Raw genomic sequence first — 12,107 nt, 5'->3', positions numbered from 1 at the left:
TTACCTATGGAGTGCATGAGGCCGCTGTCCACGTTGGCGTTGAGCAGGTTGGACATGGCCAGCACGGTGCAGTGCCGCAGCGACGCCAGCCGGCGCGACATGCCGCGCTTGCGCCCGCCCGCCGCCGCGCCCTCCTCCTCCGCCTCGCTGCAGTCGTTCAGCAGGTTCATGAACAGCGTGAAGTACCTGGGGACAGGCCTCAGGGTCACGTGTGCCCTGTGCCGGGAGCCAGAGCACAACCAACCTCCCAACGCTCACTCATGGGAGCCAGAGCACAACCAACCTCCCAAAGCTCGCCCAGGGCAGCCAAGGCACAACGACCCCTCAAAATCCTCACCCATGGCAGCCAAGGCACAACCAACCTCCCAAAGCTCACCCATGGCAGCCAAGGCACAACCAACCTCCCAAAGCTCACCCATGGGAGCCAGAGCACAACCAACCTCCCAAAGCTCACTCATGGGAGCCAGTGCACAACCAACCTCGCAACACTCACCCATGGCAGCCAAGGCACAACAACCCCCAAATCCTCACTCATGGGAGCCAACGCACAACCAACCTCCCAAAGCTCACTCATGGGAGCCAGTGCACAACCAACCTCCCAAAGCTCACCCATGGCAGCCAAGGCACAACAACCCCCAAATCCTCACCCATGGCAGCCAAGGCACAACAACCCCCAAATCCTCACCCATGGCAGCCAAGGCACAACGACCCCTCAAAATCCTCACCCATGGCAGCCAAGGCACAACGACCCCTCAAAATCCTCACCCATGGCAGCCAAGGCACAACCAACCTCCCAAAGCTCACCCATGGCAGCCAAGGCACAACGACCCCTCAAAATCCTCACCCATGGCAGCCAAGGCACAACGATCCCTCAAAATCCTCACCCATGGCAGCCAAGGCACAACCAACCTCCCAAAGCTCAACCATGGCAGCCAAGGCACAACGACCCCTCAAAATCCTCACCCATGGCAGCCAAGGCACAACCAACCTCCCAAAGCTCACCCATGGCAGCCAAGGCACAATGACCCCCCAAATCCTCACCCATGGGAGCCAACACGTAACAAACCCCCCCAAAACCTCACCCACAGCAGCAATCACACAACAGACCTGCCCAAAACCTCAACCTGCCCCAAGGAGCCTCCTCATGGCACAGCCCAAACCTTAACTGTGCTCCAACAACCTCCCTTTGTCCCAAACCTGGTGTGCCCATTCTCCCCAACACTGGTGTGCCTCTATCAATAAATCTCTTCAAAGAGAGTTTAAGTTTTGTGGATAAAAATAAATAAAATACAGTATCAAACCGAGCTAATCCTTGCCATGACTGAAACACACACCTGCATTAAGCAGAAACAAAGCCAAATTTTCTAGTTATTTTTTAAATGAAAATGTTTCCATAAACCTACAAAGCAGAGATTTTTAAATAGGCCAAAGAGGTAATTCCTCTTGGGATAATAAAATTATTTCTGCTGGAAGAAAAGCATAGTTTGTAATAAAGGTCATATAGGGCTTCTCTTCAGAGTGATTGTATAGAGAAACAGTTAAAAGTCACTATTTACTTGAGAAATAATTGAGATTTTGCTTCCATCAACTCAACACCATCTCCTTCTTCAGGCTGGAGTGGAAGCCCAGCAAGAAGAGAGACCACTGCTTCCATACTTGCCTGGTCCAAATCTCTGAAAAATAAAATGTAACAAATACAAGTCACTTTTACTTATAGCTCTACCTGCAATCAAATGCTGTTACAGTGAAGAGTGCCCCTTACCTTGTCAAGCATTTCACATCCTCATCTGTTGCTTGATTAGATGTTCCCATTACCCAGTCTGTCAAATATTCCACCATTTTGTTCCTGTTACACATAAATAGATTGTTTAAGCTTTGTTGGGGTTTTTCCACCAGTCTGTATCACACATTAAATTGTTACACGTGTTCAGTATCACCACAAACTAAGTAATACTTAGATGCAGCACCAGGCTCATAATCATTCTGAAGACAGACAAGGGAGCTCTCCCTGCAGCAGGAACACTGCTGTGACAGGGCTTTGATTTCTTTTTTAACCACCTAACCAGAGAAAACTACACTTGCCAACAGTACTCTACCCTACCAGTTAGGTAATGCCACCCTTACCTAAATTTCATTTCTTGACAAAATGAAAGGTCATCTCTCCTCTCCATCATTACTTCTACCAACTGACAGAGCTTTGTTTTTATTTGAATGGCATGTACCAGATTTCCAAGCACACGCACGTACCTGAAGAAAAAAGCAAAAAGGATTAATTAAATACTTGATGCTACTTCACTCCTCTGCCCCAAGTAATCCTCTGCATCAGCAGCAAATTTCTTCTGGCCAAAATTTTCTATCAGTGTAAAACTGAAACAGAAATCTGCCCTTCAGCTGGTTTTTAACCACTAACATCAATGTACAGAAAAGTAACCAGGAATGCCTATGGCAGTAGGGCCAAGCTACGGAATGGTCAGGTCTTTAAAACAAAACAGTCACTCTTCAGCAATGCACTTTATGCTACACAACTTCCACAATTACTGAAGCTGTCAGAACCATAAGGAGGATCAGAAAATCAGCTGCTGCTTCTCCATGGACACAAGCAGGAAAGATATAAACTAGAAGGCTCCAACTCACTTCTAAAACATAATGCCTGTGTATAGGAAGGTCAAGAGGGCTCCTTACCTAACCAGATTCAGCATCATTGTCTCAATGCTCGCTTGGCCAAGGTGTTCTGAGCTCCCTTCTGTGTGATTGTCAAGCAAATTCTTCATTATAGCAATGGTTTGCTCTACAAATTGTGTGTTGGTGTCAGTTAACAAGACCTACAGGATGAAAATTTCTGGTTAATTTTTAACACATAAAACCAAAGAGAGGGTATTTGCCAAATATACTGCAAGATTTCAAAAATCTCATGGACAAGCATTTTTCTAGTTACCACCAAGCCAACAGAATTCCAGTACATGTCACAATTCAATATGTGAACACTGCCAGCCATAAGGATTCCACAAAGACTCTCACAGATTCTGCACTCAAGAGTTCACTACTCAAGAATGTTAAATAAGCCTGGAATCACAACCACAGTAATCATTAACATGTGCTGTGATGATCACTCTGCTCACAGGGGGTGTGCACAGAACACAAACAGGGATCCATTTCATCGCCCAGGGGAAAGACAGGACTGACACAAATGTGAACAATATCACACAGCTGTGCATCACCTGTCCTTGAGAATCAAAGAACTTGCTGATGGTATTCTTCAGTTTGTTGAAGAGCATGGGATAGAGCGCTGGACTGAGCTCCAGCCCCACCAGGTCTTTGATGTTGGTGCGGATCTGCAGCCCCACCTTCTCGTGGTTGCAGACCATGAGCGTGAGCAGGCGGTCGATGAATTTGCTGACCGGGGTCTCCACGCTGCCCTCGGTGGAGACCATGGAGATCATGGAGCCCTTGCGCTCATTGAGGGGGCCCATGGGGGGGCTGTAGGTGGCCAGCCCCGCGCTGCTGCGGTGCTGCAGGCACACCCCGCCCAGGGCACACAGGAACCCCGTCATGTTGATCCACTCCTGCAGCGACTCCGTGTCCGACAGGTCGATGGAGCCGCCGCCGCTGACGTGTGACATCCGCCGCTTCACGATCGTCTTGTGCAGGCTCTCGGTCACCTGGGCACAGAGGTCGTTCGCTGAGTTAGAACTCAAATGCCTTAAAATACATAAGCCTAAAGACTTGTTTTGAATTTCAAAATGTTGAACCAATGGAAAAATTCATAGTCACCTGCCCATCTTCCATTTTGGTCTTTGGATAGTTAAGGATTAGTTTTGTAGCTTGTTCCCATTTTGCATGTGTATCCTCCCAGGCCTGAAAGAAGATAAGATATATCGAGATTTAACTTCAAAACTACTTGTAGCAACAATATTTCTGTGTTTGTTCTTTTAATGTGCACACAGAGCATGTGAAGTGAGAAGTTAGCTCACCTCTGTGTTGCCTGCAGTGGGGTGTTCAATGCGCCTCAGTAACGCCATCACTCTCTTCTGAAGAGCTGCTCTCCCTGCAAAGGGCACAGAACATTGAACCAAATTTTTGAAAATCCACCTGCATCAAATTTGTGATCTTTGAAAGTAATTATTGAATTAAGAGGAATATATCCCCCTAAAAGTCTTCAGAAAGGTAGCTTCTTGTTACACAATTGTAAAATCCTCCTGAGCTCAGTCACCCAAATTCCTTACACTTTCTAGCAATTCCAATAACTTAAGACATTCCAGGAAAAGCCAGAGCAGCATGAAATCAAGAACCTCGACCTGTTTAAAGAACTCAAACACAAGTAACAGTCTTTTGTCCAGGTACAAAATTACTTTAACTGACTCATGACTCTTACCTGTTGACATCATGTTGCTCACAGATGCAAACTCCATGAAAGTGTTGTAGTTTGGCAAAAAATTATGCACCGAGACCTCATCTACTCCACATCTGATGTCGGCCTCCTCACAGAGGTGACGGAAGCAGGACATGGCCACCAGGACAGCCTCGATGTCTGGGCTCCACAGGAACATGTACAAGGCCACTTCCAGCTTGGTCTGGGCCTGGCGGCAGATGGGGGTTCCGCTGCAGCCTGCAGTGCTCTCCTGGGAAACACAATTCCCAGTTGGGGAACATTGCCTGTGAAACTTCAGCCCTGGCCAAACTGGGTTTGAAACTGCTTTTGTTCTAGTAGGAATGAGCCATCCTAAAAAGGATCAGAGCTCATATATGCTGTCACAATGCTGTTTGCAATCTTAATCAAAAAATATCCGCCAACGTTTTAACTGAAAAAATGTTACTTTGTAAAGTCTGAAACATCATCGTTAACCAGCACATTAACTCTAAAAGTAATTTAATTTCTACTTGCCCACAGGGTTTTTCTCAAGTGTTAAAATGAACTATCAGCATGTATTACTTACTATGGAAGAATTGCCCTTCGCTTTCCTCAGGGTAGCCCCTGGTGCACAGCGCATCATTTCCTCATGGTCAAGAGAAATTTGACTAGTTCCACTTCCAGAGACATCATAAAGGAAAAGGAAGTGGCAGGAACTCCTGTCTGATTGCTATAAAGAGAGGGGAGGAAAAGAATCTATCAATTGATACTTTAAAAGAGTAAAAGACATAGATCTGAGGAAGGCAAAAAGCTCTTGGACATTTACACAGTACTTTTTCCACTGCTGCACTCAGGGTGTTATCAAGTACCTTGTGTTAATGGTATCCTAGACTGATATTTCCTCCTAAGAAATACATTATTTGATACTTTAAGAAAATCAGAAAGAAGCAAGTCAGAATTCTGGGACTTAGAAGAACCTGAGACCCAAAAGGCAACTTCCTCCATCCATAAGCATGTGTATTTTACCATTAACTACCTTCCCTTTCTCTCACCTTGAGGACTATTTCCCTGTATTAAGCAAAGAGGCACAAGGCACATGTGAAACATTCATTTTCTAGGCAAGTAGAGCAACCTGTGCAGCTAAAGGGAAAAAAATATCCCAAACCTAACTTTAGGTACCAATTCTAACCAAGGTGCCTCACAAAGCAGAGAGGAAATCAGACAACAGAACATGTAGGAGTAGCTACCAAATCTCTTCCAATCAAAAATAACCTGGTAAATAAAGGAAGTGACACCAACAGAGAACAATTCATGTTAATGATCCTAACAGGGAGATGGTAATGTTCACTTACTTTGTTTTTTAGCAGAAATTTATTCCTACAGATGAGAATCTCTCGCAGCCACTTGAGGATTTCTGTACTGCTGAGCATCTGATGACTTGTGAGCTTCTTGCAGATATAAAAAAGCATTTGTGAACTGCAGTAAAACGAAATTCAGCATCAGCCTTCTGATGGAACACCAACACTTCTGAAGGTATTACACTACATTTCACATAGAAATAGGCACTTAGCATGAACACCCTGTGCAAACACTACCCTGGGCTTCCAGCAGTACAACAGAGAGGTGAGAGTGTGCATGGACAGGCCAAGCTCCCCTGGGACCCTTCCCAGCGCCCGCGGCCTGGAGCAGCTGAAGCCCCGCGGGCAGCCCGGCCTGGAGCTCCAGCTCTGCCCGGGACAGAGACAGCACAGACAGGGCAGCACGAGTTACCTACACTGCTCTGACAACGTGTCAACTCTGCTCTGGAAGGAACACATCTAGGGATGTTCCTTCTTCACATCCCGTCAGGCCTCACACTCTCTGTTAAAACTGCCAAAGGGTCCAAATTAGTGTCAAGTGTGATGGGTTTTCCCCCCGCCCAAAGAGACCGTGAACTCCCTGTTGTTGCAAAGCTTTCCCAAAATACTCACAGCTATTTCAAGAGAAGACAAATCAAAACAGCTATTTCTGACATTTATATATTAATTTACATACCTGATCTCCCAGAATGTTTCTATAGGAGCATCGGGATTCCACAAGTCAATGCTGTCCAACTGGTGCAGAACCAGCAAGGCCTAAAGCCAAAGAGAGTTTCACTTAAAGACAGAACTTTACAGAGTACCTGAGCCCAGGCAGAGAAACAGGTGCAGTCACATATTCATTAACTGCTTTAAGAACAACAAAAGATATAAAAAGCATTTTCCATAGAGCAGCAAGAGTTCATTGCTACTCGGTGTCAACAGCATTTCACTTTAGTCTTTACTCCACGCTCATACTGCAGAGCCAGAGGTTTTCCCTGGTATTTCTGCCCAAAGCCATGCTGCACACACAGACACAGACTCTGTGTTGCAGGAGGGGCTGTGGCAGCAGCAGCCCCGGGCTGTGGCCCTCACCTCCATGGCCTCCTGGGCGATGTCGGGCATGCTGGACTGCGGCACCAGCTGCACCAGCCCCGTGATCAGCTCGGCCGTGCTGCCCTGCGAGTCGGGGCCCTGCTTCCTGGGGTTCTGCATGGAAACACACAACACAGGCTCAGCTGCAAAGCCTTCCCTTGCTTGACCACACTACTGACAGCTCCTGCAGCACTCCTGCTGCTGAACTAGGGGGATCTGGGGATCTTTCAGAGAATCTCTCGTTTTTTTAATCCGTAACACGCCTTGCATATCATGTCTCTGACAGAACTGGAATATTTTTGTATTAAACCATCACAGGCCTGAGAAAATGGAAGATCTAAGACAGTACTCATTGAAATGATGACTAATTTCCAACCCCCTTATTTTAATTTTCTTCTATTCCCCTCTCCTTCCCCCACCTTCCCCTTCAGAGTCACAGAACTTCATGCTCCCCCTCATTGTGTTGCTCTGATTCTGTAAAGTCTCTTAGTTTCTTTTTCCTTTAAAATCACAGGAGCATCATAGCCAGAGAAAAAGATGAGTAGGAAGTGTCCTAGATGGTCAGGTGACCATTAATTTTTACTCATTTGGTAGCTTCAAAAGTAAATTCCACTCTGACTGAACAGTATGACAGTAGGATTTACTTACACATAGCAAAAGCTTTGGATCTGCATGGATCAGTTTCACCAAGGACAGCAGCAAGAACTTGTAGCTTCTGGTTTCCAAATCAGTAGGTTTTTCTTTAAATTTAAGGCTTGTCATTTTCTCCTTAAATGTAAGGCTCTGATAGAAGGAAAAAAAAATCACAGTCTTCATCAGGAAAGTAGTCAAACATAACAGTTATAATTAAATATCTTGTGAAATGTATTGCTTTTATCATCTATAATTCAAGAAAAAGTTTAAAAGTATACAAAACTCAAGTATAGCCTTCTAGTTCAAAATCCCCTCTCACAGGCAATCACTACTGTATCTTTAAAGTTCCCTTAACAATTATTTCAGTAAGCTGCATGTGGACACAGGAAAATTTTTTGCAAAAGACACAAACTGTGGCAAAAGAAAAGCGGAAAAAGGACCAAAAAGAATTACTGGTTATTTCTCTGGTCTGAGACAGAAATAAAAATAAATGTTTCCAACTTGTTCTGAGTACATGAGAGGGAATTCTTTCTATAGGCAAAGTAATGTCTTTATTTTCTGCTACAGCCCCAGGCCAGATGCCTGCATGTTCACCTCAACAGCCTCTGGAAAATGAACCTTTCAATTCTAAAAGGCACACAAGGCATCACTTAAATATAAAAATAATCTGCCTTCAGCTGAAAAACCAGTGAACTCCTTGTAAGTTTTGAACAAAAGGAGAAAGCCTAGTTTGAAATCACCTTCAAGGTAAATGATGAGCTATGACATGGTATGATTAACTTCTACAGGAAATTAGGTCTTCATGTTATTTCAATAATTAGTTATTGTGCAATATATGGAATAAAACCTACCACATAAAGCATCTGATCAAGAAATCGATAGCACAGTGGTAGAGGCACCTAACTCTGCACTAAGCCTGAGTTTGCCACAGCTCAGGATCTCTAGGAGGGGCACGTGGCAGAAGGAGATGTGTTTCTGTGAAATCACTTATTGCCTCCACACAATCCAAAGTAAAGAGTGTCAGTGAGAGAGCCAGGCCAGGCCTGTGCAGTGCACCGAGGAGGGACCAACGGCAGCGCGACGCTGACAGACAGCACCGGACAAGGACAGACATGGGGGAGTCATGGAGCATCAGTGAGTTCAGGCTGGAAATCAGGAACCAGCTCTAAAGCAGAGCAGGGCACGGGGCAAGAGCCAACGGTGCCTTCCTGGGGGAAGCAGCTCCACTGGCGCTGCCGGGGCTGGCGGGCTCTGCGGGTAACTATGCACAGAAAAGTCAGCGCAAGGAAGGGCTTTTCTGCGGTAGTTACGGGTCATACTTACAGCAGCAGAGGCCCAGGGCCATGCAAAGCAGGGGCTGGCGGGCATCTGAGCACGTGGGCAACAGCAGCCAGGCAGAGGGAAAGTGAGAAGCAGAAGACAAAGCACCACCAGTCAGAGCAGGGGTATTGTCAGGGCAACTATTCTCCAACAGATGAATACACACAGGTGAAAAGCAAGTTAAACATGGAGTAGCTTTCAACCAAAAGCATTGTGCTCATTTGCTCTCCTTTGAGAAGCCCAACAGGAATATTTTAATGTCTCATTTTAGGCTCTCTAAACCAACCTACCAAGACCACTTGCCACAGCAGAAGTCCTCAAGGAATATTCAGAGGAGAATGCAGCAACACAGCTGTGTGTGGACTTACTGGAAGAATTTGGACGAACTACAAGTCTGAATTTACTCAAGACTTTCTCCAAGACAGCCAAGAATATTAACTTTATTTAATAATGGTTGAAAAATCTTTTATTTTGTTGCTGTCACCAAGACCAAACAGTCAACTTGCTCAACATAAAGCAAGACAAATGAAGATGCCAATCATGGTAAAAGTATCACAGTTTTCAGTGATTGTCTTCACATACAGAATGCTTTGGTTTTTCACATTAAGCAAGGATGGACATGTTAGCTGGCTATTCACAGAGCCAGAAAGCTTAAAATGGACAGTTAGCCACAGAGGACAGCTAGAGGACAAATACTTGTAGGTAGCCAGTTTAAAAGCACCAGGAAAACCGAGAGACATTGAACTAGGAACAGCCAATCCCCCAACACTGCAGGGCTACAGAGCACGTGTGGCACCCTGCTGCTCTGTTCTTCCCCTCTCTGGTGTCCAGTGCAAGGCGCTGAAGAGGAGGGCAGGGCCGGATGCCCCAGGCAGGGCCGGGTGTCCTGGGTGCCCCAGGCAGGGCCGGGTGTCCTGGGTGCCCCAGGCAGGGCCGGGTGTCCTGGGTGCCCCAGGCAGGGCCGGGTGTCCTGGGTGCCCCAGGCAGGGCTGGCTGCCCCAGGCAGGGCCGGGTGCCCCAGGCAGGGCCGAGTGCCCCAGGCAGGGCCGAGTGCCCAGGCAGGGCCGGGTGCCCAGGCAGGGCCGGGTGCCCCAGGCAGGGCCGGCTGCCCCAGGCAGGGCCGGCTGCCCCAGGCAGGGCCGGCTGCCCTAGGTCTGGCTGCCCCAGGCAGGGCCAGGTGCCCAGGCTTACCGGGGTCATGCGGATGGCAGGGTGTGCCCCGCAGCCCTGCATGGCGCGGTGCAGCGTGTCGCTGAACATGCTGCGCAGCTCCACGGCGTGGCAGTACACGGCGTCGATCCGCGGCCACCAGTCCAGTGCCGACTGCAAGGCAAGGGCAGCACTGACCCCGAGCCACAGCTCTGGGGCCACCGAGGCCAAGCGTGCCCAACCCTCACCCCACATTCTCTGTACGCTGTACCAGTATGCCCAGTCACCCTGCATGCCCATTATCAAACCTGTAACCTTCAAACAGGCTGCAACTGAAGCAACGATTCCAACCCAGCTGCTCACTACAACAGTCTGCCTCCTCAACAGGCACCAACCCCAAGATGTTCTGCACTCACAAGATCTAGCTTGCTATCCACATGGTATTTACTAAGCAGATATTGATCTGAACAGAAGCCCCAGACACTGGGCTGATGAAATACTGCCAGAACTTACGTTTGTGATGATTCGGTGGAGTGAATTTACCAGCACATAATGAAATGTTGATGGGGAATTCTGTGCCAAGCAGATCTACAATAAAAATACATAAAAGCCACTTAGGAATATCTTTGTCTTTGCCATCTTTCTTATCATCCTGAAAAACATTCTGGAGCCTTTTTATTAAATTGACAAAGCTGTCAAATCTGAACAAGAGAAGCCTAATCAGCTGTGAAAAGATTTATCAAAACATGCAGGGATTTATTACTAAGGGATATTTATACAGTTGAACTCATTTATGAGCTTCAAGCTGCTGTTAGCACAGCTTTTATAACTGACAGATTGTCAATAGTATGTAGAGAATGACTTACCATAAGCAGTGTTCTTACCTTGAAGTGTTGGTTATTGTGAGGATTTATGCGGAAGCAGGAAACCAAGCAGTCAATCATCAGGTCTACATCTGCATTCTGATTGCCTCTTGAAAAAGGTTTGCTTGGGTTAAACAGCAAATTCTATATAATTCAGAAAAATATAAATATATAAATCAGATACCATTATTATTCTTGGCTACTTTTAATACAAAACTTTCCATTGAAAACCACTGGTATTCAAATTAAGAAATTCAAAATTAACTTCATTATTTCAAATTTCTTCACCGCAAATAGGAAATAGACATTCTTACCTTAAGATCTACTACCATGGACTGCACTAGCAGGAAAATGACAGAATTATCTTCCCAGTTGATGTACGTAGATGCTTTGCACAGTTTAACACAAGCAATAGCAGCACTTTCAGTCAGCTGCCTGCTCCCACTGTGTCCTGCCAGGGCCTTCCTGAGATTGTCCAGGAACAGCTTCTGCAGAATTCAGAGCAGGGATAGTTACAACCAGACACTGTGATGGCAAAAACCCACTGGATGCAGCAGCCTGGAGAAATCCTGTCATTATTAAAGACATTCCCTTTGACAGAGCTGGGGCAATCAGAATGGCACAAGAAGTGGTTGTGCACTCTCAGCCCTCATGCTGCAGCCACATCAAACCCAGCAGGTGCTGAACCTGTGGGGCTCACAGCCCCTGCAGACCCCAGAACCTCAGCACAGCCATTTGCTGCAGGTGAAGGCAGAGGAAATCACAGCACAGAGATTCACATCTCCAAGGAAGTGGAAAGGTCTGAAATAACGTTGTTTGGGACATACTATCTGTATGAATTACTGACAGTAAAAGAACGTATGTAAGGTGAGAACTTAAAAAGTGTGCATAAATTTACATATGGAATTGCAATGTGCTCTTGAAGGAGGAAAGACAAAATTAAACATCCCTGAAATACAGAATCAGCAAAATCAAGCCAACTTTAAAACCAAAGCCAGAATTCATTCTCTTACCTTGTTCATTTTAGTTTCCTCTACCACATCCTTTGCTATATCTTGGATTATCTCTGGACACAGGACCAGGAGGATGATCTGCAGTGGCCACACCGCTGCTTTACGTTTCGTGCTTTCAGCAAAGCCATCCACTAAATCAAACAACTTCTCAGCACAATCTGCATAAAACATAAGCCCAAGTCCAACACCAGTTTTAACTATGAAGAGGTAAAGAACAGGTATAAAAGAGCAGAGGGATAGTTCCACCTACACAGAAGGAAAGTTCTGGTCTGCACAATACTGACATGCTACTGGGGATCAAATGGTCTCAACCCAGTTAAAGACATAGTTTACCTGAAAATATAAATTC

General features: G+C 46.2%; 1 protein-coding gene across 3 annotated transcripts in view; it reads right to left on the bottom strand.

The window, feature by feature from the left end:
• NF1 (neurofibromin 1) overlaps positions 1 to 12,107 on the bottom strand; it is a 76,461-nt gene that overhangs the window by 48,864 nt on the left and 15,490 nt on the right. For all 3 annotated transcript variants that reach the window (XM_077188759.1, XM_054646737.2, XM_054646738.2), the window contains exons 8-26: positions 11,759 to 11,916; positions 11,060 to 11,233; positions 10,767 to 10,889; positions 10,396 to 10,470; positions 9,925 to 10,056; positions 7,429 to 7,563; positions 6,781 to 6,894; positions 6,383 to 6,462; positions 5,701 to 5,824; positions 4,935 to 5,078; positions 4,373 to 4,619; positions 3,972 to 4,045; positions 3,772 to 3,855; positions 3,219 to 3,659; positions 2,683 to 2,822; positions 2,125 to 2,247; positions 1,763 to 1,846; positions 1,557 to 1,673; positions 5 to 186 (exon numbers count right to left, since the gene is read on the bottom strand). In XM_077188759.1, coding sequence (XP_077044874.1) covers positions 5 to 186; positions 1,557 to 1,673; positions 1,763 to 1,846; positions 2,125 to 2,247; positions 2,683 to 2,822; positions 3,219 to 3,659; positions 3,772 to 3,855; positions 3,972 to 4,045; positions 4,373 to 4,619; positions 4,935 to 5,078; positions 5,701 to 5,824; positions 6,383 to 6,462; positions 6,781 to 6,894; positions 7,429 to 7,563; positions 9,925 to 10,056; positions 10,396 to 10,470; positions 10,767 to 10,889; positions 11,060 to 11,233; positions 11,759 to 11,916 — 2,751 coding nt within the window. The remainder of the gene's footprint in view (positions 1 to 4; positions 187 to 1,556; positions 1,674 to 1,762; positions 1,847 to 2,124; positions 2,248 to 2,682; positions 2,823 to 3,218; positions 3,660 to 3,771; positions 3,856 to 3,971; positions 4,046 to 4,372; positions 4,620 to 4,934; positions 5,079 to 5,700; positions 5,825 to 6,382; positions 6,463 to 6,780; positions 6,895 to 7,428; positions 7,564 to 9,924; positions 10,057 to 10,395; positions 10,471 to 10,766; positions 10,890 to 11,059; positions 11,234 to 11,758; positions 11,917 to 12,107) is intronic.

This window comes from Agelaius phoeniceus, chromosome 20 (genome assembly GCF_051311805.1).
Source record: "Agelaius phoeniceus isolate bAgePho1 chromosome 20, bAgePho1.hap1, whole genome shotgun sequence".
Taxonomy (NCBI): Eukaryota; Metazoa; Chordata; class Aves; order Passeriformes; family Icteridae; genus Agelaius; species Agelaius phoeniceus.
The sequence above is the reverse complement of the archived record's forward strand: the minus strand, read 5'-3'. Positions and strand labels throughout refer to the sequence as shown.